We start from the raw sequence: 27,946 nt of genomic DNA on the forward strand, positions 1-27,946 counted from the left end.
TGTTATTGCTATGTTAAGTGTAAATGATCCTGACTCAGAGAATAATGGAGATGTAGAGTGTAATATAGACGGTGACATTCCTTTAAAAATACAAACTACATCAAATGGATTTTATACTTTAATTACAGAGGTCCATTTAGACCGAGAGATCTCTTCTCAGTATAATATAACGGTGACCTGCTCTGATGAAGGAGTACCCTCCCTCTCCAGCAGCGTCACTCTCACCTTACAGATCTCTGATGTGAATGATAACGCGCCTGTCTTTGAGAGGAGCTCATATGAGGCTTACATTGTAGAAAACAACACACCAGGTCTCTCTATATTCACAGTGAAAGCCAGAGACGCTGACTGGAACCAGAACGCCCGTGTTTCTTACATACTGGAGGACTCCTCTGTTAACGGAGTGCCAGTCTCCTCATATGTGTCCGTTAGTGCTGATAGTGGAGTCATCCATGCAGTGCGCTCTTTTGACTATGAGCAGATCAAAGACTTCCACTTCCGCATCAAAGCGCAGGATGGAGGCTCCCCACCACTCAGTAGCAACGTGACTGTGAAAGTACTGATCCAGGACCAGAACGACAACCCCCCTCAGGTGCTGTACCCAGTCCAGACGGGTGGCTCTCTGGTGGCTGAAATGGTGCCTCGTTCAGTTGATGTGGGCTATCTGGTCACTAAAGTGGTGGCTGTGGATGTGGACTCTGGACAGAATGCCTGGCTCTCCTATAAACTACAGAAAGCCACAGACAGGGCGCTGTTTGAAGTGGGCTTACAGAATGGAGAAATAAGAACTATCCGCCAAGTCACTGATAAAGATGCTGTGAAACAAAGACTGACTGTTATCGTGGAGGACAACGGGCAGCCCTCTCGTTCAGCTACAGTCATTGTTAACGTGGCGGTGGCGGACAGCTTCCCTGAAGTGCTGTCTGAGTTCACTGACTTTACACAAGACAAGGAGTACAACGACAACCTGACTTTCTACTTAGTCCTGGCTTTAGCTGTAGTTTCATTCCTCTTTATCACGTGTCTAGTGGTTATTATATCAGTGAAGATCTACAGGTGGAGACAGTCTCGCGTCATGTATCACTCCAACCTCCCTGTGATTCCGTATTATCCACCACGTTACTCAGACACTTTGGGGACAGGGACTCTCCAACACGTGTACAACTACGAGGTGTGCAGGACGACTGACTCCAGAAAGAGTGACTGTAAGTTCAACGGAGCCGGTAGTCAGAACGTGCTGATAATGGACCCCAGTTCTACAGGGACGATGCAGCGGATACAGAGTGAGAAGAGCATCCTGGATGAACCAGACTCTCCTCTAGAGGTTGGAAAACTTTAATAGTTATATTTTCATTTGAATGCAAATTTACGTTTGTGTCATGGTAGTCAAGGAAACTATTTTCTGCAGTAATTTGAATATATATACCTGAGAAGTTTAGGTATTGCAACACTTGTTATATTCAGCACCATGGACAGCGACACTTAACACTGCTACCAGAGGTGAACAAACTCATGTCTTGTGCTTTTTATTTTTCGTTTTGGCTTCATACCACCTATATGTATAACTAAAAAACACGTTTTGTGTTCACATGATTCAAACATTTAACTAAATTGTTGGAACAAAATAGCAGCAAACATAATGTATGAGAGACACATATTCCACATTATTATTTGATTCTTATTCCTGTTTTTAACCGTTTATTTTGCACTGCACCTGTTCTCTGTATTGTAATCTGTATTTTCAACTCAGAGGGTCGCTGTCGGCAAGCGTGTTGGGAGATGCTATGTTGTTCCTGTCTCTGTCCTGCCCCTTTGTATATATTTACAGCGGACATAATCGGAGAAAGACAGAATACATAGTTTGCTCTCATAAGAAACCACGCGAGGAATTGAATCACTGGATATTTAGTTTTGCTTCTTCCCGCTGGAGTGTGGATAATTTTTTTGTTTTCTACCTTCACATCGACTGCTTTGGTTAAGCTTGGGATTTAATTAATGGTGCAGGAAACCACCACGGAGAGAACAATGAGACGGCAAGTACTGCTGTTTTTCTCGGTGCTCTGTCTCAGCTGTGTGCTCGGGCAGGTCAGCTATTCCGTTCCCGAAGAAATGGCGAAAGGCTCTGTTGTTGGTAACATAGCGCATGATTTAGGTTTGGATCTTAAAAGGCTGAAATCAGGCAAAGCTCGCGTCTATACGGGAGGCAGCGTGGAATACATCGGGCTGAATAAAGAAAGGGGCGTCCTTTTTATCCAGGAGAGGATAGACCGAGAGGCTTTATGTGGAGAGACGACGCCTTGTGCTTTACATTTCCAGTTGATTCTGGAAAATCCAATGGAACTGTTTCGTGTAACAGTAGAGATCACCGACACAAACGATAATACCCCCACTTTCACAAATGCAGAAAAACGCTTTGAAATCAGCGAGTCCGCTGTGATTGGATCGAAATTCATTTTAGAGAAAGCATATGATTCCGATATTGGAATTAATGGTTTACAGACATACTCACTTGTTCCAACTGATAACTTTATATTAAAACTGCAAAGTCAAGCAGATGGAAGTAAAAAAGTGGAGATGGTTTTACAGAAGCCTCTCGATCGAGAAAAACAGGAACGCATTTCGCTGTTATTAACTGCTATAGATGGAGGAGAGTCGCAGATGTCAGGGACAATGCGGATATTTATCAATGTATTAGATGCGAATGACAATGCGCCTGCATTCGCTAAACCGCTGTATAAAGCAAAAATACTAGAAAACTCTCCCAAAGGCACCAGCGTAACAACTGTAAGTGCAACTGATAAAGACATCGGCGTGAACGGAGAAGTCTCGTATCTAATATCTACCAGCAAACGTAGTTTATCTGAACTGTTTCATATCAACTCGAAAACTGGTGAAATAATTCTAGTCGGTGAAATAGATTATGAAAAGGCCAAAATATATCAAATGGATATTGAAGTTGTAGACAGCGGGGGACTCTCTGATTCTACTAAAGTAATTGTTGATGTTGTTGATATAAATGACAATAATCCTGATATAAACATTGTTTCTAAATCTGAGTCCATATTAGAGGACTCACCTCCAAATACTGTTATTGCTATGTTAAGTGTAAATGATGCTGACTCAGAGAATAATGGAGATGTAGAGTGTAATATAGACGGTGACATTCCTTTCAAAATACAAACTACATCAAATGGATTTTATACTTTAATTACAGAGGTCGATTTAGACCGAGAGATCTCTTCTCAGTATAATATTACGGTGACCTGCTCTGATGAAGGAGTCCCCTCCCTCTCCAGCAGCGTCACTCTCAGTTTACAGATCTCTGATGTGAATGATAACGCGCCTGTCTTTGAGAGGAGCTCATATGAGGCCTACATTGTAGAAAACAACACACCAGGTCTCTCTATATTCACAGTGAAAGCCAGAGACGCTGACTGGAACCAGAACGCCCGTGTTTCTTACATACTGGAGGACTCCTCTTTTAACGGAGTGCCAGTCTCCTCATATGTGTCCGTTAGTGCTGATAGTGGAGTCATCCATGCAGTGCGCTCTTTTGACTACGAGCAAATCAAAGACTTCCACTTCCGTGTCAAAGCGCAGGATGGAGGCTCCCCTCCACTCAGTAGCAACGTGACTGTGAAAGTACTGATCCAGGACCAGAACGACAACCCTCCTCAGGTTCTGTACCCAGTCCAGACTGGTGGCTCTCTGGTGGCTGAAATGGTGCCTCGTTCAGTAGATGTGGGCTATCTGGTCACTAAAGTGGTGGCTGTGGATGTGGACTCTGGACAGAATGCCTGGCTCTCCTATAAACTGCAGAAAGCCACAGACAGGGCGCTGTTTGAAGTGGGCTTACAGAATGGAGAAATAAGAACTATCCGCCAAGTCACTGATAAAGATGCTGTGAAACAAAGACTGACTGTTATCGTGGAGGACAACGGGCAGCCCTCTCGTTCAGCTACAGTCATTGTTAACGTGGCGGTGGCGGACAGCTTCCCTGAAGTGCTGTCTGAGTTCACTGACTTTACTCAAGACAAGGAGTACAACGACAACCTGACTTTCTACTTAGTGCTGGCTTTGGCTGTAGTTTCCTTCCTCTTCATCACGTGTTTAGTGGTTATTATATCAGTTAAGATCTACAGGTGGAGACAGTCTCGCGTCATGTATCACTCCAATCTCCCTGTGATTCCGTATTATCCACCACGTTACTCAGACACTTTGGGGACAGGGACTCTCCAACACGTGTACAACTACGAGGTGTGCAGGACGACCGACTCCAGAAAGAGTGACTGTAAGTTCGACGGAGCCGGTAGTCAGAACGTGCTGATAATGGACCCCAGTTCTACAGGGACGATGCAGCGGATACAGAGTGAGAAGAGCATCCTGGATGAACCAGACTCTCCTCTGGAGGTTGGTCACTTCGTGTAATTTTAGTTAGTTTGTATGCTCCTTGTGACTGGTAAATTCCTAACGAGGCTCCATTTTCACTATTTTGCAATCAGCACCATGGACAGAGACATAGTTGTTGCCCTGGACTTTTGATATTACTATTTTGAATTTCTTATAACTGCAGTAATGACGAGTGTGTTCGTTTGCAAAGCGTGTATATGTGTGCATTTGGGTCTTTTCATTAGCTTATGTTTATTCGTTGGTACATAAGCTATACTGCCGAATTACACGTTCTATCTTCTCTTTCTATCTATCTATCTATCCATCTATCTATCTAAGTCTGTCTGTATCTAACATGTACACATTTACATAACGTACTCTTTTCCAAGTGTCGACTCTTACAATTCGGTCGTACTCATCATTTGAATGTAATTATTTTTCTATAAATAATAATATTGTATTCTCACCGTTCATGACGTAATGTATGAATAACGTTTTCAACGAAAATATCAAGTATTACCATTTATCATGCAGTTTTTTTTTTGGTTGATCAACATCGTGGCTTTTTATCCTTTAAAATTCAAATATGTAGTACTTTTTTTTCTTTTTCTTGGCGTTTTCTGTAGTTCTTTGCTGTATACTCTTAGGGCCGCTGTTGGCCAGTGTGTTGATGGTTGATGTTGGAAAAAGAAACCTCCCCCATAATGATTATATCAGAGAGGAAAAGACATTCACAGGGTTACAACGTCGGCGCCGTTAAATCGAAGACACAGCGGAAGCCCTTTTTTTTTTTACCGATGTGGACGATTATGGATTGACACCTTATAAGCGTTTTTCTTAAAATTGTATGGACTATAGATATCCGTGGAGCGTGGAATATATTTTGCCTTATTAAATTTCGCGAGGAAAATGTCGAGCAGAACAATGAGACGGCAAGTACTGTTGTTTTCGTTGGTCCTTCACCTCAGTTCAGTGATCGGCCAAGTCAGCTACTCTATCCCCGAGGAAATGCCGAGTGGCTTTTTAGTCGGTAATATAGCTCAAGATTTGGGTTTAGATATAAAACGACTGAAATCAGGTAAAGCTCGCGTGTATACAGGTGACAGTGCGGGATTCATGTCGCTAAATAAAGAACGAGGAGTCCTCCTTATCAAAGACAGAATAGACAGAGAAGCGATTTGCAGACAGACTACGCCTTGTGCTTTACATTTCCAGATCATTTTGGAGAATCCGATGGAGTTCTACAGTATCACGGTGGAAATTACAGACATAAATGACAATCCTCCCACCTTTGAAAAAAATGAAGTCAGTTTTAAAATCAGCGAATCTGCTGTAATTGGCGCAAAATTCGTATTAGATAGAGCAATAGATCTTGATGTCGGCAAAAATGATCTTCAAAGCTACGAGCTCAAACCTACTGATAATTTTGTACTAAAACGGGACAGTCAGGGTGATGGAACAGAAAAAGTGGAAATGGTTTTACAGAAGCACCTAGACAGAGAGAGGGAGGATATGATTGATTTAGTTCTGACAGCTTTTGATGGAGGAGACCCGCAAATGTCAGGAACAATTCGGATTTTCATCACAGTGTTGGATGCAAATGATAACGCTCCTGTTTTCACACAGTCAACCTACACAGCCACCGTTTTTGAAAATGCCCCAGAAGGGACGGTTGTCACGGGCGTCACTGCGTCAGACGCAGATCATGGAACGAATTGTAGAATCAAGTATTCAATTGCAAACAGTTTGGATCAAGCCCATGCACTGTTTCAGATAAATGAAGACAGTGGTGAAATTAAATTAATTGGAAATATAGATTATGAAAATGCGCGAAATTACCATATACATATACGTGCAAGTGATGATGGTGGACTTACAGATTCATGTAAAGTCATAGTTGAAATTGTGGATGTAAATGACAATAAACCAACGATTAACATAATGTCAAAAACAAACATGATATCTGAGCACTCCAAACCGAGCACTGTTGTAGCAATGATGAACGTTCAAGACCCAGATTCAAATGAAAACGGTAAAGTTCACTGTTTTATCAACGAAAACACCCCTTTGACTATAATGTCGGCATCAAATAATTTCTACAGTTTAGTGACAGGCAGTGAGTTAGATAGAGAGACAGCCTCTGAGTATAATATAACGGTGACCTGCTCTGATGAAGGAGTCCCCTCCCTCTCCAGCAGCGTCACTCTCACCTTACAGATCTCTGATGTGAATGATAACGCGCCTGTCTTTGAGAGGAGCTCATATGAGGCTTACATTGTAGAAAACAACACACCAGGTCCCTCTATATTCACAGTGAAAGCCAGAGACGCTGACTGGAACCAGAACGCCCGTGTTTCTTACATACTGGAGGACTCCTCTGTTAACGGAGTGCCAGTCTCCTCATATGTGTCCGTTAGTGCTGATAGTGGAGTCATCCATGCAGTGCGCTCTTTTGACTACGAGCAGATCAAAGACTTCCACTTCCGTGTCAAAGCGCAGGATGGAGGCTCCCCTCCACTCAGTAGCAACGTGACTGTGAAAGTACTGATCCAGGACCAGAACGACAACCCTCCTCAGGTTCTGTACCCAGTCCAGACTGGTGGCTCTCTGGTGGCTGAAATGGTGCCTCGTTCAGTAGATGTGGGCTATCTGGTCACTAAAGTGGTGGCTGTGGATGTGGACTCTGGACAGAATGCCTGGCTCTCCTATAAACTGCAGAAAGCCACAGACAGGGCGCTGTTTGAAGTGGGCTTACAGAATGGAGAAATAAGAACTATCCGCCAAGTCACTGATAAAGATGCTGTGAAACAAAGACTGACTGTTATCGTGGAGGACAACGGGCAGCCCTCTCGTTCAGCTACAGTCATTGTTAACGTGGCGGTGGCGGACAGCTTCCCTGAAGTGCTGTCTGAGTTCACTGACTTTACACAAGACAAGGAGTACAACGACAACCTGACTTTCTACTTAGTGCTGGCTCTGGCTGTAGTTTCCTTCCTCTTCATCACCTGTTTAGTGGTTATTATATCAGTGAAGATCTACAGGTGGAGACAGTCTCGCGTCATGTATCACTCCAATCTCCCTGTGATTCCGTATTATCCACCACGTTACTCAGACACTTTGGGGACAGGGACTCTCCAACACGTGTACAACTACGAGGTGTGCAGGACGACTGACTCCAGAAAGAGTGACTGTAAGTTCGGCGGAGCCGGTAGTCAGAACGTGCTGATAATGGACCCCAGTTCTACAGGCACGATGCAGCGGATACAGAGTGAGAAGAACATCCTGGATGAACCAGACTCTCCTCTAGAGGTGAGGAACATGCGGCTAATCCCTGTTATATGTTAGCACACAGTAGGAGGCGGATATGTTATTTTGAATTCGTCAGTTTGGCAAATTTGGCAGCACCTTGGAAAGTTCTACATTAATTCCCCTTTGAACCCTCCCTCAACATAGACTAAAAAAAACTAACATAGGTTAGACTATCACGCTTTCGTCGTCGGAGCCATATTAGACTAAATAAGATGTGTCTTATGTGGGAACAAACATGTTGAAATGCTCCTTGAGTTCCGCTACTTTCGTCATAGCCAATATCCCTCAGTCGAGGTTAATCCGTCTGCAGTGAAAGACAATTGTTTGACCGTTGTGCTACGTTGAGAACATAAGGAATCGTGTAACTTTATTGTTGATAAGTAAACCATTTAAAATTGAGTAATTTCCGGTCAAGCTGATTGCCATTACACATGAAACCGTAATGTAACCGTACAAAAGATGCTGCTTCCCTGATGTTTTGAAACCATGACACAATTGTTGTTTCATCAAGTGACTTCTCTTTTGCTTTGTGTCGGTTTGTTTAGGTGACATTGCAAAGTTATCAATAGAGGTGTTTTGTGTATAGTTAGTTTTGCTCTTGTTTAATTTTATCGTTATTGTACTTTCAACAAATAATGATACTTTTATATATTTACGGAACTAAAATCTGATCATATTACTCATTGTTGTATTTTAGTGAGCATGTATTTGGGTTAATCTCTAATCAAACACCTAAAATCCTACTTAAACCAGTCAAATACAATTCGACTCTTGCTCAGTTTATTATTGAAAGACAATACCCCTGATAGTAATTAGCAGTCATTGTTATTGTAATTATATAACTATTATGTTTTGTCTTCTTGTTCTGTGCACCTGCATTTCTCTTCCCACATAAAAACAATTGTTGTTTGGTATATTGAACAGAAAGGGCCGCTGTTGGCCAGAGTGTGGCAGTCTTCTATCGGGCTTGCAACTGTACCTCCCCTTTATATTGTGACATGGGAGACAATAAAACAGGCTCTAACAGCCGGTCCTCGCCTAAATGGAAAACTGCTGACGATCAAGGAACGCTGTGATTTGTGTTGATCATTTCCTTTAGATACTATCGGAAACCTAACTGTATTCATACGGATTATATATATATTTTTTTAAACGAGACTGGAATACAACGGCGAAACTATGAGACGGCAAGTGATGTTGTTCATCTTGGTTCTCTCGCTCACCTCCGTGTGCGGGCAAGTCAGCTACTCGATTCCCGAGGAAATGGAAAAAGGTTCATTAGTCTGTAATTTAGCTCCGGATTTAGGTTTAGATGTTATTAGGCTCAAATCGGGCAGAGCGCGTATTCATTCGGGAGACAGTGCAGAATATATCGTGCTGAACAGAGACAGGGGAGTCCTCCTTATCAATGAGAGAATAGACAGAGAAACGTTGTGCGGAGAAACGACGCCCTGTGCTTTACATCTGCAGATGATTTTGGAAAATCCGATGGAATTGTTTCGCATAACAATAGAAATCACAGACATAAACGATAATGCTCCCAGCTTTGCGTCGAGCGAGAAACGTTTTGAAATTAGTGAGTCAGCCGTTATTGGGTCTAAATTTGTGCTCGAGAAAGCCATCGATGCTGACATCGGTGTGAATGATCTCCAAAGCTATTCGCTTAATCCAAAAAACAACTTTGCATTGAAACTAGAGAATCAAGCGGACGGAAGTAAAAAGGTAGAAATGGTTCTTCAGAAGCCTCTAGATCGAGAGCACCATAATCAGATATCACTGTCATTAACTGCTCTAGATGGCGGACAGCCGCGTATGTCTGGTACAATGCAGATAACTGTCAACGTGTTAGATGCGAACGACAATGCACCGGTGTTCACTAAGCCAGTATACAAGGCAACAATAACGGAGAATTCCTCGAGAGGAACCAGTGTTATAACTGTTAGTGCATCTGACAAAGATGGAGGCTCAAATGGAGTGATTTCATACGCTATTTCAAATAGCAAGCGTCGCTTATCCGACCTATTTCAGATAGATAGAAAAACAGGAGAGGTTATCTTGATTGGTGAAATAGATTATGAAAAAGCAAAGCTTTTCCAAATTGATATCGAGGCTATAGATAATGGAGGACTCTCTGATTCAAGTAAGATATTAATAGATATCATTGATGTTAATGACAATAGTCCTCAGTTGAAAATACTCTCTAAATCAGAAACCATTTCAGAAGACTCTCCTGAGAATACTGTAATTGCTATGCTAAGTGTAAATGACCCCGACTCTGACAGGAGTGGAGAGGTTAAGTGTAATATCAATGATGACATTCCATTTAAAATAAAAAACACAATGAATGGATTTTATAGCTTAGTTACAGAGACTGCTTTGGATCGAGAGGTAGCATACCAATATAATATAACGGTGACCTGCTCTGATGAAGGAGTCCCCTCCCTCTCCAGCAGCGTCACTCTCACCTTACATATCTCTGATGTGAATGATAACGCGCCTGTCTTTGAGAGGAGCTCATATGAGGCCTACATTTTAGAAAACAACACACCAGGTCCCTCTATATTCACAGTGAAAGCCAGAGACGCTGACTGGAACCAGAACGCCCGTGTTTCTTACATACTGGAGGACTCCTCTGTTAACGGAGTGCCAGTCTCCTCATATGTGTCCGTTAGTGCAGATAGTGGAGTCATCCATGCAGTGCGCTCTTTTGACTACGAGCAGATCAAAGACTTCCACTTCCGCGTCAAAGCGCAGGATGGAGGCTCCCCACCACTCAGTAGCAACATGACTGTGAAAGTACTGATCCAGGACCAGAACGACAACCCTCCTCAGGTGCTGTACCCAGTCCAGACTGGTGGCTCTCTGGTGGCTGAAATGGTGCCTCGTTCAGTCGATGTGGGCTATCTGGTCACTAAAGTGGTGGCTGTGGATGTGGACTCTGGACAGAATGCCTGGCTCTCCTATAAACTGCAGAAAGCCACAGACAGGGCGCTGTTTGAAGTGGGCTTACAGAATGGAGAAATAAGAACTATCCGCCAAGTCACTGATAAAGATGCTGTGAAACAAAGACTGACTGTTATAGTGGAGGACAACGGGCAGCCCTCTCGTTCAGCTACAGTCATTGTTAACGTGGCGGTGGCAGACAGCTTCCCTGAAGTGCTGTCTGAGTTCACTGACTTTACACAAGACAAGGAGTACAACGACAACCTGACTTTCTACTTAGTGCTGGCTTTGGCTGTAGTGTCCTTCCTCTTCATCACGTGTTTAGTGGTGATTATATCAGTGAAGATCTACAGGTGGAGACAGTCTCGCGTCATGTATCACTCCAACCTCCCTGTGATTCCGTATTATCCACCACGTTACTCAGACACTTTGGGGACAGGGACTCTCCAACGCGTGTACAACTACGAGGTGTGCAGGACGACTGACTCCAGAAAGAGTGACTGTAAGTTCGGCGGAGCCGGTAGTCAGAACGTGCTGATAATGGACCCCAGTCCTACAGGGACGATGCAGCGGATACAGAGTGAGAAGAGCATCCTGGATGAACCAGACTCTCCTCTAGAGGTTAGAATGTTACAATTATGATAATCAAACTTATACAATTTTACTTTTCAGTGATGTTATTTCCAGCCGATCCCGTTTCAGTACCATAGACAGCAACATAACAACATATCTCCTTTTTCCCCCCTCTCTCTTCATATTTCTCCTTAATCTTAAAGTGGTTTGTCTTCCTTGTTGAATGCTCGTTCCCTTGGGTTGTTTTGTGTTGCTGTTATTTATTCAGAGAAAATGCTGTGCTGTTGTGCATCAATTTGCCAAAAATACCGTAGAGGCTATACACATTGTATTTGCTGAGTATTGGATTGTTCTGATGCTATCGGTAAACAGTCAAACTTGAGTATTCTTTCATTAACTCGTGTAATTTCGTCTTCTGAACTCAGTGGGCCGCTGTTGACCAGCGTCTTGGCGTTTACATTTATATTTGTATACGACATCCGATGCACTCTCACAAGCGAAGGACTCTGAAGCATAACGCACAGTCGTCAGTGGATGAAACACAACGGAATATCAAGCTGGAATAATATCACCGTCCTTTGTTGATTAAACAGACACTTCTGCAATAGTATTTGCATCGAGCACGCTGGTTACAAAAGGTAGAACACGTTAGTTTGATTCGACGGGTGAGCCTGACAGAACAATGAGACGGCAAGTATTGTTGTTTTTCTCGATCCTGTGCCTCAGCGCAGTGCTCGGCCAGGTCAGCTACTCCATTCCGGAGGAGATGGCAAAGGGGTCCTTGGTCGGTAACATAGCTCACGATTTAGGGTTAGATGTTAAACGACTGCTAGCGGGTAAAGCTCGCATCCACACAGGAGACAGTACAGAATGCATCCAGCTTAACAAGGAAAGGGGACTTCTCACTATCAAAGAGAAAATAGATCGCGAAGCTCTCTGTGGTCAGACAACGCCTTGCGCTTTGCATTTTCAGATTGCCTTAGAAAACCCAATAGAAATATTCCCGATTACAGTCGAAATTACAGATATTAATGACAATGCTCCCGTATTCGAAAAGGGAGAGAGGAGGTTTGAAATTAGCGAGTCTGCAGTCATCGGCTCTAAATTCATGCTGGAGAAGGCATTAGACCCTGATATAGGACTGAATGGTCTACAGAGCTATACACTGAAGCCCAATGATCATTTTATGCTTAAATTGCATAGTCAGTCTGATGGCGGTAAAAAGGTAGAGATGGTTTTACAGAAACCTCTGGATAGAGAGAAACAGGAGTTTGCATCATTATTGTTAACGGCTATAGATGGAGGAGAACCGCAGAGGTCTGGGACGATGCAGATTTATATTACTGTTTTAGACGTAAATGATAACGCTCCTGTTTTTACGCAAAACATTTACAAAGCAGGTGTAAAAGAAAACTCACTCACGGGAACACTCATTACAAAAGTGAGTGCCTCCGATGTAGACAAAGGTTCGAATGGAGAGGTTAGCTACGTAATTGGAAATAGTATGAGGAGCATTTCAAAACTATTCCACGTTACAGAAGAGGGGCATCTTATATTAAATGGGCCCATTGATTATGAAAAAGCCAAAAAGTATGAGATTGATATAGAGGCAGTTGACCGAGGTGGTTTATCTGATTCCTGTAAAGTAATAATTGATGTCGGTGACATAAATGATAACAATCCTGTTATTAATATTATTTCATCGTCAAATTCAATAGGAGAAGATTCGCGTCCCAAAACGGTGATAGCTGCAATGAGTGTAAATGATCCTGATTCTGAAGAAAACGGAAAGGTCCGATGTGTAATTAATAAAAATATCCCTTTTACAATCAAACCAACATCAAGTAATTTCTATAGCATCGTGACAGACAGTGAGTTAGACAGAGAAACAGCTTCTCGGTATAATATAACGGTGAACTGCTCTGATGAAGGAGTCCCCTCCCTCTCCAGCAGCGTCACTCTCACCTTACAGATCTCGGATGTGAATGATAACGCGCCTGTCTTTGAGAGGAGCTCATATGAGGCCTACATTGTAGAAAACAACACACCAGGTCTCTCTATATTCACAGTGAAAGCCAGAGACGCTGACTGGAACCAGAACGCCCGTGTTTCTTACATACTGGAGGACTCCTCTTTTAACGGAGTGCCAGTCTCCTCATATGTGTCCGTTAGTGCTGATAGTGGAGTCATCCATGCAGTGCGCTCTTTTGACTACGAGCAAATCAAAGACTTCCACTTCCGTGTCAAAGCGCAGGATGGAGGCTCCCCTCCACTCAGTAGCAACGTGACTGTGAAAGTACTGATCCAGGACCAGAACGACAACCCTCCTCAGGTTCTGTACCCAGTCCAGACTGGAGGCTCTCTGGTGGCTGAAATGGTGCCTCGTTCAGTCGATGTGGGCTATCTGGTCACTAAAGTGGTGGCTGTGGATGTGGACTGTGGACAGAATGCCTGGCTCTCCTATAAACTGCAGAAAGCCACAGACAGGGCGCTGTTTGAAGTGGGCTTACAGAATGGAGAAATAAGAACTATCCGCCAAGTCACTGATAAAGATGCTGTGAAACAAAGACTGACTGTTATCGTGGAGGACAACGGGCAGCCCTCTCGTTCAGCTACAGTCATTGTTAATGTGGCGGTGGCGGACAGCTTCCCTGAAGTGCTGTCTGAGTTCACTGACTTTACACAAGACAAGGAATACAACGACAACCTGACTTTCTACTTAGTGCTGGCTTTGGCTGTAGTTTCCTTCCTCTTCATCACCTGTCTAGTGGTTATTATATCAGTGAAGATCTACAGGTGGAGACAGTCTCGCGTCATGTATCACTCCAATCTCCCTGTGATTCCGTATTATCCACCACGTTACTCGGACACTTTGGGGACAGGGACACTCCAACACGTGTACAACTACGAGGTGTGCAGGACGACTGACTCCAGAAAGAGTGACTGTAAGTTCGGCGGAGCCGGTAGTCAGAACGTGCTGATAATGGACCCCAGTTCTACAGGGACGATGCAGCGGATACAGAGTGAGAAGAGCATCCTGGATGAACCAGACTCTCCTCTAGAGGTTAGAAAAGTGACGTATTACACACGCTCGCCCTAAATTCTTCTCAATGTTTTAATCTTCTTGCATTTTGGTAACATTGTTTGGTCGTTTCTTTTTAAGCACCATGGAGAGCAACACGGTGTCTTTTTACAGCCATTTTTCAGTGTCCCCCATACTTTGCGTGTTGTTGAGATCTACTGAAATATGTTTCGTCTGCGTTTGGATTGTATTATAATTCAACTTCTTTTTATTTAACTAGAACAAGAATTGCAATTTATTTCCCACCTTGAAACGTTCTTTTCAGCATTTCCACCTCTCCTTTTACACTACACGTTTTTTGCAGTGTTGCTTTCTGAACTCAATGGGCCGCTGTTGCCTCGTCTGTTGCAGTCGACGTATGCTTACAGCAGCACCGCCTCTCCATTTCAATGTATTTGAGAGAACAGGGCACGCAGATCGCATTGTCTTCTGTGGAGGGAATGATATACACGAGACGGCATAACGTTGATTTCTTCGCTTCAATTTTGAGGATTGTTTTTGCTCTATATTTTTTTATTTGATTGTTTGTCCATCTTTCTGACGGATTTTACAAGGCTGCTGTTTCTTCTTGCCGAGATCATTTAAAACAATGAGACGGCAAGTACTGTTGTTTATCTCGATCCTCTCTTTTGGTTTAGTCTTCGGCCAGGTCAGCTACTCGATTCCGGAGGAAATGGCAAAAAGCTCTTTGGTTGGTAATATAGCTCAGGATTTAGGTTTAGACGTCCAACGGCTGAGGTTGGGTAACGCTCGTGTTTATTCTGGTGATAGCAGAGAATACATCGAGTTGAATAGCGAAAGAGGAGTCCTCCTTATCAAAGAGAGAATAGACAGAGAGGCGTTGTGCGGTGATACGACACCATGTGCTGTGCATTTTCAGATTGTGTTAGAGAATCCTATGGAATTTTACAGTCTAACAGTGGAAATTACAGATATTAACGATCATGCACCGTCTTTCGAAAAGAGCGACATTAAATTCAGAATTAGCGAGTCTGCAGTGGTCGGGGCCAAATTTGTTTTAGAAAGGGCGGTTGATTTAGATGTCGGTATAAATAGTCTTCAAAGCTACGTTCTCAAGCCAAGTGATCATTTTTTACTTAAACTGCTCAACCAAGCAGATGGTACAAAGAACGTTGAGATGGTTTTACAAAAACCTCTGGACAGAGAAAAAAACGAGTTAATTTCTTTGGCGTTGACGGCTGTCGATGGAGGAGAACCACAGATGTCCGGAACAATGCAGATCCTCATCACCGTGTTAGATGTCAATGACAATGCACCTGTTTTTACACGGCCGATATATAAAGGCAGTGTAGCTGAAAATGCTGCAAAGGGCACGATCGTGACCACTGTCAGTGCTTCAGATGCTGATCATACATTAAATGGTCAAATATCGTATTCAATCACAAACACTCTCGATGACGTCAGACACATGTTTGACATAAATGAGGACAGTGGTGAGGTTAGGTTGACTGGACATTTGGATTATGAAAAGAAACGAAACTTTCAAATAAATGTACGCGCAATGGATAACGGGGGACTCACTGATTCTTGTAAAGTGATTGTCGATGTCGTTGATATGAACGACAACGAGCCACTGATTAAAATCATGTCTAAATCAGCTATTATATCAGAGAGTGCAAACCCCAACACAGTCGTTACTATGATTAACATACAAGACCCAGACTCAGGTGAGAATGGGAAAGTTCAGTGTTTCATAAATGAGAATATTCCTTTCGTTTTGAAATCGACATCTAATAACTTCTATAGTTTAGTGACAGACAGTGATTTAGACCGAGAGACAGCCTCTGAGTATAATATAACGGTCACCTGCTCTGATGAAGGAGTCCCCTCCCTCTCCAGCAGCGTCACGCTAACCTTGCAGATCTCTGATGTGAATGATAACGCGCCTGTCTTTGAGAGGAGCTCATATGAGGCCTACATTGTAGAAAACAACACACCAGGTCTCTCTATATTCACAGTGAAAGCCAGAGACGCTGACTGGAACCAGAACGCCCGTGTTTCTTACATACTGGAGGACTCCTCTGTTAACGGAGTGCCAGTCTCCTCATATGTGTCCGTTAGTGCTGATAGTGGAGTCATCCATGCAGTGCGCTCTTTTGACTACGAGCAGATCAAAGACTTCCACTTCCGCATCAAAGCGCAGGATGGAGGCTCCCCTCCACTCAGTAGCAACGTGACTGTGAAAGTACTGATCCAGGACCAGAACGACAACCCCCCTCAGGTTCTGTACCCAGTCCAGACTGGTGGCTCTCTGGTGGCTGAAATGGTGCCTCGTTCTGTAGATGTGGGCTATCTGGTCACTAAAGTGGTGGCTGTGGATGTGGACTCTGGACAGAATGCCTGGCTCTCCTATAAACTGCAGAAAGCCACAGACAGGGCGCTGTTTGAAGTGGGCTTACAGAATGGAGAAATAAGAACTATCCGCCAAGTCACTGATAAAGATGCTGTGAAACAAAGACTGAATGTTATCGTGGAGGACAACGGGCAGCCCTCTCGTTCAGCTACAGTCATTGTTAACGTGGCGGTGGCGGACAGCTTCCCTGAAGTGCTGTCTGAGTTCACTGACTTTACACAAGACAAGGAGTACAACGACAACCTGACTTTCTACTTAGTGCTGGCTCTGGCTGTAGTTTCCTTCCTCTTCATCACCTGTTTAGTGGTTATTATATCAGTGAAGATCTACAGGTGGAGACAGTCTCGCGTCATGTATCACTCCAATCTCCCTGTGATTCCATATTATCCACCACGTTACTCAGACACTTTGGGGACAGGGACTCTCCAACACGTGTACAACTACGAGGTGTGCAGGACGACTGACTCCAGAAAGAGTGACTGTAAGTTCAACGGAGCCGGTAGTCAGAACGTGCTGATAATGAACCCCAGTTCTACAGGGACGATGCAGCGGATACAGAGTGAGAAGAGCATCCTGGATGAACCAGACTCTCCTCTAGAGGTTAGAATTTGCTATATTTCTATCAAAGTAAATATTGAAATCACTTTCCTCTTATCTTCAGGACCTTGGACAGCGACATGGTTTATATATTCAAAAACAGGTTATTTTCACGTTTTACTTCAATTTTTTCTTTAAATGGGTTTTACATTTGTTACACTCTATGTTTTTATTCAACAGCTGTAGTCTGACATATTACTGGCCAGTCTCAGGAGAAGTGTTTTTTTGTTTATTTTCTGTTTCTGATACTTTGCCAGAGCTGCGTCAGTTTGTTTTGCACTTTTCAAATGCACTTTTACTGTATGAACTCAGAGTGCCGCTGTTGGCCAGTCTGTATTAGATTTTCTGCAAACTCATTGTACCTCCCACCATGTCTTTATTTTAGAGAGAGAAAGAGACAGAAGCAAAGCACACCGTCTGGACTCTACCGGAGATACAGGGATTTTTGTTTTCATATCAGGAATATGCTTTAAAAACCGGCGTTGACTGAAAAAATCACACGGCAAAAAAACCAAAAGACATAGCACTGGTTTTACACTGGAATAGCATCGGGCAGAACAATGAGGGGGCAAGTACTGTCGTTATTCTTGGTCCTCGCCATCAGCGTGGTGCTCGGGCAGGTCAGCTACTCAATTCCCGAGGAAATGTCAAAAGGTTCGTTAGTAGGAAACATGGCGAGGGATTTTGGCTTGGATGTTAAACGACTAAAATCGGGTAAAGCTCGCATTTTTACTCGAGACAGTGACGAATATATTGAGCTGAATAACGAAAGAGGAGTCCTCCTCATCAAAGATCGGATAGACAGAGAGACGCTCTGTGGACAAACGACACCTTGCGCTTTGCATTTAAAGATTATATTAGAAAATCCGATGGAATTTTACAGTGTAACCATTGAAATCACAGATGTTAATGATAACTCTCCATCCTTTGAAAAGAACGACGTCAAATTTAAAATAAGTGAGTCCGCTGTTGCCGGAGCTAAATTCATGTTAGATCGGGCAGTTGATCCTGATGTCGGCTTAAACGGGTTGCAAACATATAAACTCGAACCGACCGACAATTTTGTTCTTAAATTTCATGATCAAGCAGATGGAACGAAAAACGTCGAAATGGTGTTAAAGAAACCTCTTGACCGAGAAAGGAACGAAGACTTTTCTTTAGTCCTTACGGCGGTGGATGGAGGAGAGCCGCAGATGACAGGAACAATGCAGATTCTAATCACTGTTTTAGACGCTAATGACAATGCACCTGTTTTTACCCAAGCTATTTATAAAGCATCTATAAAAGAAAATGCACCAGTAGGAACAGCTGTAGTGACAGTTACTGCAACAGATGCAGATCATGGATCTAATAGAAGAATAACGTATTCAATTTCGAGTATTTTAGATCATGCCCGTGGGTTATTTGAAGTAAATGATGGAAGTGGTGAAATTCGGGTAAAAGGAAATATTGACTATGAAAAAGCTCGAACATTTCAGATAAACATCCGGGCTAGTGATGATGGGGGTTTGGTTGACTCCTGTAAAGTGATAATTGAAGTCATTGACATTAATGATAATAAACCCGATATCCATGTATTGTCAAAATCAAACGTGATTTCAGAGGATGCCAAATCCGGAACTGTTGTTACAATGATACATATTGAGGACGCAGACTCAGGTGAAAATGGCAGGGTTCAATGTAGTATAGATGATGATATTCCTTTTGTGATGCAGTCTAGTACAAATGATATCTACAGTTTGATTACAGATAGTGATGTAGACAGAGAGATTGCTTATCAGTATAATATAACGGTGACCTGCTCTGATGAGGGAGTCCCCTCCCTCTCCAGCAGCGTCACACTCACCTTACAGATCTCTGATGTGAATGATAACGCGCCTGTCTTTGAGAGGAGCTCATATGAGGCCTACATTGTAGAAAACAACACACCAGGTCTCTTTATATTCACAGTGAAAGCCAGAGACGCTGACTGGAACCAGAACGCCCGTGTTTCTTACATACTGGAGGACTCCTCTGTTAACGGAGTGCCAGTCTCCTCATATGTGTCCGTTAGTGCTGATAGTGGAGTCATCCATGCAGTGCGCTCTTTTGACTACGAGCAGATCAAAGACTTCCACTTCCGCGTCAAAGCGCAGGATGGAGGCTCCCCACCACTCAGTAGCAACGTGACTGTGAAAGTACTGATCCAGGACCAGAACGACAACCCTCCTCAGGTGCTGTACCCAGTCCAGACTGGTGGCTCTCTGGTGGCTGAAATGGTGCCTCGTTCAGTCGATGTGGGCTATCTGGTCACTAAAGTGGTGGCTGTGGATGTGGACTCTGGACAGAATGCCTGGCTCTCCTATAAACTGCAGAAAGCCACAGACAGGGCGCTGTTTGAAGTGGGCTTACAGAATGGAGAAATAAGAACTATCCGCCAAGTCACTGATAAAGATGCTGTGAAACAAAGACTGACTGTTATCGTGGAGGACAACGGGCAGCCCTCTCGTTCAGCTACAGTCATTGTTAACGTGGCGGTGGCGGACAGCTTCCCTGAAGTGCTGTTTGAGTTCACTGACTTTACTCAAGACAAGGAGTACAACGACAACCTGACTTTCTACTTAGTGCTGGCTTTGGCTGTAGTTTCCTTCCTCTTCATCACGTGTTTAGTTGTTATTATATCAGTGAAGATCTACAGGTGGAGACAGTCTCGCGTCATGTATCACTCCAATCTCCCTGTGATTCCGTATTATCCACCACGTTACTCAGACACTTTGGGGACAGGGACTCTCCAACACGTGTACAACTACGAGGTGTGCAGGACGACTGACTCCAGAAAGAGTGACTGTAAGTTCGGCGGAGCCGGTAGTCAGAACGTTCTGATAATGGACCCCAGTTCTACAGGGACGATGCAGCGGATACAGAGTGAGAAGAGCATCCTGGATGAACCAGACTCTCCTCTCGAGGTTAGAAATGATAGTAAAGTAAACTACCGCCATCCTATTGTCCAGTCCCATGGACAGAGATCGATACATACAGTATATATCTCTGTCCATGGTACACACACACACACACACACACACACACACACACACACACACACACACACACACACACACACATATATATATATATATATATATATATATATATATATATATATATATATATATATATATGGCTGCACGGTGGTGTAGTGGCTAGCACTGTTGCCTCCCAGCAAGAGGGGCCGCGGGTTCAATTCCCGGTCAGAGCGGTCCTTCTGTGTGGAGTTTGCATGTTCTCCCCGTGGCAGCGTGGGTTCTCTCCGGGCTCTCCGGCTTCCTCCCACAGTCCAAAGACATGCTGCAGGTTAATTGATCTCTAAATTGCCCAGAGGTGTGAATGTGAGAGTGAATGGTTGTCTGTCCCTACATGTGCCCTCGATGGACTGGCGGCCTGTCCAGGGTGTCCCCTGCCTTCGCCCTATGTCAGCTGGGATAGGCTCCAGCGCCCCCGCGACCCTAATGAGGATTAAGCGGTATTGAAAATGGATGGATGGATGGATATATATATATGTACAGTTTGTACAAGTAAGATTATCTAAATCCGTTTTTTTAAAGATATTTCTGCAGTTTCTGTTCGAGTCCCTAAGTGCCGCTGTTGGTTAGTATGAGGAAAGTGAGGTTATTTTCTGTGTAGTCTTCCTCGTCTGTCTGATGCATTTTTAGGGCTTCATTCTAATCGTAACTAGACTGACGAAGACGTTCAATGCGCTCATGATCATTTGGTCGCAATTTGATACGGTTGTTTTGTAATTTTACTTTTAATTTACGAATGCGTTGATCATGATCGGTGTTCTTTGTTGCGTGACCGGAAAAAAAAACCTTTTCATGGCGGCCGCTGCTTCTCTGCATTTGTGTCGCAGACATGGCTCTGGGGCAGGTCCGGTATTCTGTTCCCGAGGAGATGGCGATGGGGTCGGTTGTCGGAAATATCATTCAGGACCTCGGCTTGGATGTTAAACGGATGAAATCTGGGCGGGCTAGGATATTTACCGAGGACGGCAGTGAGTACATTGGTCTTAATGCAGAAAAGGGGACTTTGGTCGTGGCTAAAATAATAGACAGAGAAGAATTGTGCAAGCAAGTGTCTCCCTGCTCTCTTCATTTCCAAATAATTCTAGAAAATCCAATGGAGTTGCATCGAATTGATGTAGAGATTGCAGATATTAATGATAATGCTCCGTTTTTCTCGAAGAAAGAATACAATTTCCAGGTTATTGAATCTGCCTCACCAGGGGCTCGCTATTCGCTTGAGAGTGCTAAAGATCCCGATGTAGCACATAACAGCCTTCAAACATACAAACTCAACCCGACAGATAATTTCAAATTGAATGTTGTCTCCCTGCCCGATGGCACCAAATATATTGAAATGGTACTGCACACGTCGCTTGACCGAGAAAAACAAGAAGAACATAAATTAACTCTGACAGCATTTGACGGTGGTAATCCTCAGAAATCGGGTTCTGTCAAAATAAGTGTGGTCGTTTTGGATGCAAATGATAATGCCCCAGCATTCAGTCAGTCTGTTTACAGAGTAACCGTTCCTGAAAACGCTTCTCGGGGCACTTCTATTTTAAGAGTCAGTGCCACTGATAATGATAAAGGAGCAAACGAAGAGGTAGTGTATTCGTTTTCCCAACATACCGATAGTGCATCATCCCTGTTTAATATGGATCCCCACACTGGGGAAATGATCGTAGTTGGTATGTTAGATTATGAAAAAGCTAAACATTATGAAATAAACATTGAAGCTACAGACCAAGGTGGGCTGACAGACACCAGCAAGGTGCTAATTGAGGTGACTGACCTTAATGACAATGCCCCTGTCATAAGCATAATTTCCCTCTCCAATCCCATACCAGAAGATTCGGTTCCAGATACTGTTATAGCAATGCTCAATATCAAAGACATGGACTCAGATAAAAATGGCCAAGTTAAGTGTTTTATTAGCAAAGATTTGCCTTTCAAAATCAAGTCATCATCGACTAATTTTTATAGCTTGATGTCTGACGATGTTTTGGATCGTGAAACAGTGCCAGAATATAACATAACTATAATGGCAATGGATGAGGGTTCCCCGCCTTATTCCACAAACAAGACAATTAATTTAAGAATATCCGACGTAAATGACCACGCCCCAATGTTCCCTCAATCATTTAGCACAGCTTTCATCAATGAAAATAATGTACCTGGTATGACACTCCTCTCTGTCAAAGCCAGTGACAAAGACCATGGCAACAATGCACGCATTTCCTATTTCCTTGAAGATAGCCAACTGAATGGAATGTCAGCCTCTACTTATTTTTCAGTGAATGCAGAGAGTGGAGAGATACTTGCTGTCCGCTCCTTCGACTATGAGCAAACCAAAGAGTTCCATATTCGTGTCAAAGCGCAGGATGGAGGCTCCCCTCCACTCAGTAGCAACGTGACTGTGAAAGTACTGATCCAGGACCAGAACGACAACCCTCCTCAGATTCTGTACCCAGTCCAGACTGGTGGCTCTCTGGTGGCTGAAATGGTGCCTCGTTCAGTAGATGTGGGCTATCTGGTCACTAAAGTGGTGGCTGTGGATGTGGACTCTGGACAGAATGCCTGGCTCTCCTATAAACTGCAGAAAGCCACAGACAGGGCGCTGTTTGAAGTGGGCTTACAGAATGGAGAAATAAGAACTATCCGCCAAGTCACTGATAAAGATGCTGTGAAACAAAGACTGACTGTTATAGTGGAGGACAACGGGCAGCCCTCTCGTTCAGCTACAGTCATTGTTAACGTGGCGGTGGCGGACAGCTTCCCTGAAGTGCTGTCTGAGTTCACTGACTTTACACAAGACAAGGAGTACAACGACAACCTGACTTTCTACTTAGTCCTGGCTTTGGCTGTAGTTTCCTTCCTCTTCATCACATGTCTAGTGGTTATTATATCAGTGAAGATCTACAGGTGGAGACACGAGCGTGTGTTTTACAAATCCAGTGGAAATCTTCCTGTTATTCCGTATTACCCACCCCTTTACGCAGACGTAGGGGGTACCGGTACGTTGAAGCAGGCATGCAGTTACGAAGTGTACGGAACGACTGACTCCCGGAGGAGTGATATCAAGGGCTCCCGACCCTTCAGTCACAGCACTCTGAGTGTTGACCACAGTGCCACCAGGACAATGCCAAGGCATAAAACAGAGTCAGAGATTTTGCTCACAGAGGTGAGATCAACCACTTCCCTATTTCTTTAAAATCTTTGCTCTTTTTTTATTTTGTATTAATATGCTCTAGGCTTTATTTGGCAAAAAAAAAAAAAAAAATGGGATCATCACTAAAGCTGTATATCTTAATATCTACTATTTGATATGCTCTTCAAGGTGCCAATTAACGTTCCAAATCTTTACTGCATATACTCTAACACAGTTGTTGATTTTTATAGCATGCTTTAAACAAAGGCTTCACCTTTGTCTACCTGTGTAGTTTCATATCTTGTTTGTAAGGTACACTGTGTCAGACACTTGTTACTTTTGCTTAATGACACTATCTCCGCCATGATGTATTTTGTGCTGCATTTTTCAGTTGTATTCCATTCTCTGACATTTATATTGATTAGTTCATCATGCAACAACCTGGAAATTATATGTGCTCACAAACCAAGAATAAAAAGGTTACGTTACCTATGTTCAGATCTGTTTTAACTGTAACAGACTGACTATTAGCAAACTGGTTTTGTGAGAAAACAATACAAAAGCTACAATCAAAGATAGAGATGCTGGGCATCATCCCTGCTAAAGGACTGCTACAGATATGTCCTGCATAGAAACACAGCCACACAGTGCACTACTTTATCAGTGACCTAGTTCCCTTAATAACACGGTGCAGGCATGGGCATAGGGCTACACACACAGAAAAGGAGCAGGGATCCATCCATGCCAACAATAAGAAAGGGAGATATTGCAGATCAATAGGAAATGCAAATATTGACACAATGATATTGTTTAAGAGGTTTAAAATGTGGTATTAGGGAAAAGGGAATGGTCACTACTGACGCTTGGAAGATTGAGAGCCAATGAGGAAAGCAGTGTGATGGAGAGGCAGAGAGAGGCAGCGGGGGAGGGGTTGAGGCACGTGGTAACCGGCACAGTCTCCAACATCCCTGTGCAGCATTTGTGTTAGTGATGCACGGCAGCCATTTTGATCTGCAGCCCTCTTTGTCTGTTGGAATAGAGGGCTCAGGGAAGTTGTATGTGTGTGAAATAGTTTGATTTAATGACTGCCTGTAAAGGACACAAGACAGCCTGAGATGTTTCTTGACAAAATGTAAAGGAATATAAGGAGAGAGACACATGGAGAGAGAGAGTGAGAGAGGGGGAGAGAGGGAGAGAGAGAGAGAGAGAGATCTCATTAGTTATATAACAAATTACATGGGGATGTCAAAAATGATAAGAAATGCTGAATATTTTGAAATGGAAACATTGCATGGCAAAAATGGAAACATTGCATGGCAAATGCTCAGTTCGGTCCAGTGTAGGAGAAAACATCACATTATATAGTGTGCCTGGCCTGGGTGCTGTATGTGCTTTAGTAGTAGTCTGCAGGATGTTGTGTGTGCAAGTGGAAGTGGAAGTTGACAAACTACAAGGCAGAAACACAGGTTAATTGTCTTAATCCCCATATCTGCTGTATGCCGTCTGTCATCATTATGTGCCCACATCTGTGTCTGCTTTACCTGTTTCCACTGTGTTTAAACCATTGTGTCTCATTTTGTCAGGGTTGTTGTTAGTACCATACATTATTTTGGCCAGTGTCTCCACAGGGGCAAATGCTCACAGAAACATATTTTCAAGCAACAGTTCAACCTGTTTTTTTATCTTGTACCCAGCAAGTTGTTATTTTGGTCTTTCTTTTGAGAATTCATGTTGTTGTTTAACTTGTTCCTGCCTGCTAAACTATAATCAAGTGCAGACGCTCCTGGCCCCACAGGCCCAGGCTCTTAGGTTCCCCGCCTTCCTAGCCAAGCTGTCTGGTGAGCAGCTGTGGACCCATGTGTATGCCGTTGGCGCTTGTCCACGCACTGTGAACTATGTGTGTGTTTGGGGATGTGGTTAATGTTTGTACTACAATCCTTTATTGTATTTTTGTTTACAAGTTTCCCAGATAACAGGGACCTTAGGGTGGGACTTAATTCCCACAGAGCAGACATACTACACGTTAATACACTGATCTTTTAATATCAGTTGATGATATCAATAGAAAAAACAATAATACTCTCTCCATGTGATGAATGTTGCTGTCCCTCTGGGACTGTTGGTATGCTGCTTCACACAAAAGGGCACATTTAAACTGGAACAGGATTGGGCCCTGCAGTTGGAGCAGTTGGAAAGCATCCCTAAAGTGAAACTTGTGCTCCCCTTCAGTAAGCATCCACACTGCTTAGGGACATAACACTATTCTAAAAAGTAAATTTGTAAAAAAAGTACATTTTCTTTTATAAGTATATTAGAATATACCTGTACAGATATATTAGTGAAGAACATATTTTGAACGTGGCAGTTGTTAATACATACATGTACAACTGGCAAATGTTTATTATGGTGCAGGTATCAATTTGACTGTGTTCCTCAGGTGCATCATATGATGGGAGGACACAAACTGATATGTGCTCAGGATTTATTTACAAGGAAACCGAAGACAATACAATAATGGCAATGCATACTTTAATTAGGTGTACCTTTCCTTACATGAAGGTGTGTAAATCTGATATGTATGTGCTTGAGAACACGTAAGATTTTGCGTTTGGATGTGTGTTGTTGTCCCAGAGGTTGAAGTGTGGAGTTCTGCACCGACTGATTCTCTGGAAAGGATTACACTAGGGATTACCTAGAACTGTGTAATATGGGGCAATGGCAAAGTTGTGTCAATCACTGAAAGACTCCATAACCACACATGTATTGCTAAAATATATTCTCAAAGGTCAAATTTTGACATCATTGTAGTGCATTATTGCATCTGTGTGTTTAATCAAACACACACAGCTAGTAATGGGATTTAAGAGAAGGACAGCATCGTGCCTTGTATACATATGTAGTCAAAAAGAATCATTATTATGCTATTGTAGTTACATAATATTACTTCCACATGTATCATAGATTGTGTTCACTTCTTATTCTATTGCAGTCTAATTGACCATTTAAAATAACTTGCTAACTGCCATTTACCCAGTTACTATAGTTAACATTGTGTCAATTTGCAGCTAAAACTGGTTAGCCACTGTTCAGCAGTCCTTCTTGGTTTCCAACAGTCTCCCTTTTTCCTCCTGATCTCATTTTCTGCATCCCTCCCCTCCCCCTCTCCAGCTGCACCACTCTGCTGCAGAGAGAGAAAGAGACAGAGAAAGGGAGAGGAAGATTGCTCAGTGAAGGACAATTTGTTCTGTCTATAAAAAGAAATTATACACCATACGGTGCATGCCATTTCATCGTTGTGTAGGTCGCCATGTTCATGATGAGAATAAATATATCTTCTACGTATCACTTTTCATCAGTCCATAAACATGAGCTTTGTTTAAACATATAATCAAAGTACAAATGTGTGTGATCATCATGTCTCTATCATCCTCTGTCTTCTTTATTGCATGTTGTTTTTCTAGCTCTTTTTTTTTGCCACCATCCAGCTCACAGGAAGCAGGGTGGGATGCAAAGGGAGGGAGGTGGGATGTGTTACCATAGAAACAAGCTGACTCACTGGCAGGGCTGTACCATTTTACATTGAGCCAGAGGGGGTCAGCAGCAGATACATCCTTTAAGCTTTGATGGCTCCATGCATTTGTTGACAGTTAGAGGACAGGAAACACCCCCGCTTTGGCCAAGGAAGTGCAGCATCCTTAGACTTGGGGTGATGAAGAAAGGGGAGGAGGAGAGGGTGATCATGGCTGCTCTTGAAATTTGTCCTGATGGATGCTCCCGTTTGTTTTACCTTCCCCTGTTTAGGAAAACGTCCATGATGCGATATTGACTAACATATGGGCTTAAAATATCCCATCTCTTGTTGAATTCTTTGATTCTGTTAAATGAAAAGAGCAACACCATTTTGGTGTCCTTTTTTCTTCTTTCCTTGAGCTGTTTGCTTTGGATGGATATGTTTTTTGGACCAACATTGTATTATTACTTAAAATGTTCTCCTGTGCACAAATAAAAGGTATATGACAGGGTATATAACAAAAACAGTAGCTGCTTTGCTTTGTTTATGAAGCTTATATTTGCGCTAAAAAAATACACACAACAACTGTGACAAAAAACAGGGTCACAGAGCAAATAATCTCATTAATAAGGCATGGATTTTTCTCAGGGCATCGCCTCAAGGCCCCCTGCTGTTGCTTTTAGGGTAGTGGCTTTGTGCAGCAGTGCAGTATGTTTGGTTGTGATTCATACATTTGTGGTTTCCAAAGTCATCATTATTGTGTTTGTGTTTTGGTGGAGACCGACGTGGCTGTATTGTGCCAAAGTATATATTAATGCTTCTTTTTGAAGGGCAAGTTGATTGTTGTACCCACTTTCTATTTTTTAGCATAATCTAACGTAACAAACTATTAAGTGAATGCTGTTTAAAATCATTTACAAAGCAATGACTAGATATATATTTTGGTACGGCAACATGACCTGTAACTCTGCACTGTGTGTCA

At 43.0% G+C, this 27,946-nt stretch overlaps 4 protein-coding genes across 17 annotated transcripts in view; all 4 read left to right on the forward strand.

The window, feature by feature from the left end:
- The window catches only part of LOC117737726 (protocadherin gamma-A1-like), a 37,881-nt gene that overhangs the window by 4,155 nt on the left and 5,780 nt on the right, over positions 1 to 27,946 (forward strand). The window contains exons 2-3 of one of the 5 annotated variants that reach the window (XR_004610062.1): positions 1,143 to 1,324; positions 4,229 to 4,257. Coding sequence is in view for 3 of the 5 variants with exons in the window: in XM_034543875.1 (XP_034399766.1) it covers positions 1,049 to 1,324; positions 3,416 to 3,418 (279 nt within the window). In the remaining 2 variants the exon portion in view is untranslated. Of the gene's footprint in view, positions 1 to 329; positions 412 to 1,048; positions 1,325 to 3,415; positions 3,514 to 4,228; positions 4,258 to 27,946 lie in introns of those variants that run through there. The other 4 variants (XR_004610061.1, XM_034543875.1, XM_034543874.1 and 1 more) reach the window with 4 other exon arrangements.
- Positions 2,020 to 27,946, forward strand: part of LOC117737724 (protocadherin gamma-C5-like) — a 72,199-nt gene continuing 46,272 nt past the window's right edge. For 2 of the 10 annotated variants that reach the window (XM_034543854.1, XM_034543855.1), the window contains exons 1-2: positions 11,897 to 14,278; positions 16,995 to 17,270. In XM_034543854.1, the coding sequence (XP_034399745.1) occupies positions 11,897 to 14,278; positions 16,995 to 17,270 (2,658 nt within the window). Of the gene's footprint in view, positions 4,411 to 6,703; positions 6,802 to 11,896; positions 14,279 to 16,275; positions 16,358 to 16,994; positions 17,271 to 17,827; positions 20,213 to 21,153; positions 21,331 to 27,946 lie in introns of those variants that run through there. The other 8 variants (XM_034543864.1, XM_034543866.1, XM_034543870.1 and 5 more) reach the window with 7 other exon arrangements.
- LOC117737723 (protocadherin beta-16-like) overlaps positions 5,299 to 27,946 on the forward strand; it is a 33,432-nt gene continuing 10,784 nt past the window's right edge. Inside the window, exon 1 of the mRNA XM_034543853.1 lies at positions 5,299 to 7,698. Within this exon, the coding sequence (XP_034399744.1) occupies positions 5,299 to 7,698 (2,400 nt within the window). The remainder of the gene's footprint in view (positions 7,699 to 27,946) is intronic.
- On the forward strand, positions 8,878 to 11,283 carry LOC117737894 (protocadherin beta-16-like). The gene has a single exon (XM_034544141.1). The coding sequence runs from the start codon at positions 8,878 to 8,880 to the stop codon at positions 11,281 to 11,283; it is 2,406 nt and encodes an 801-aa protein (XP_034400032.1).

Source organism: Cyclopterus lumpus, chromosome 10 (assembly GCF_009769545.1).
Source record: "Cyclopterus lumpus isolate fCycLum1 chromosome 10, fCycLum1.pri, whole genome shotgun sequence".
In the NCBI taxonomy this organism is placed as follows: domain Eukaryota; kingdom Metazoa; phylum Chordata; class Actinopteri; order Perciformes; family Cyclopteridae; genus Cyclopterus; species Cyclopterus lumpus.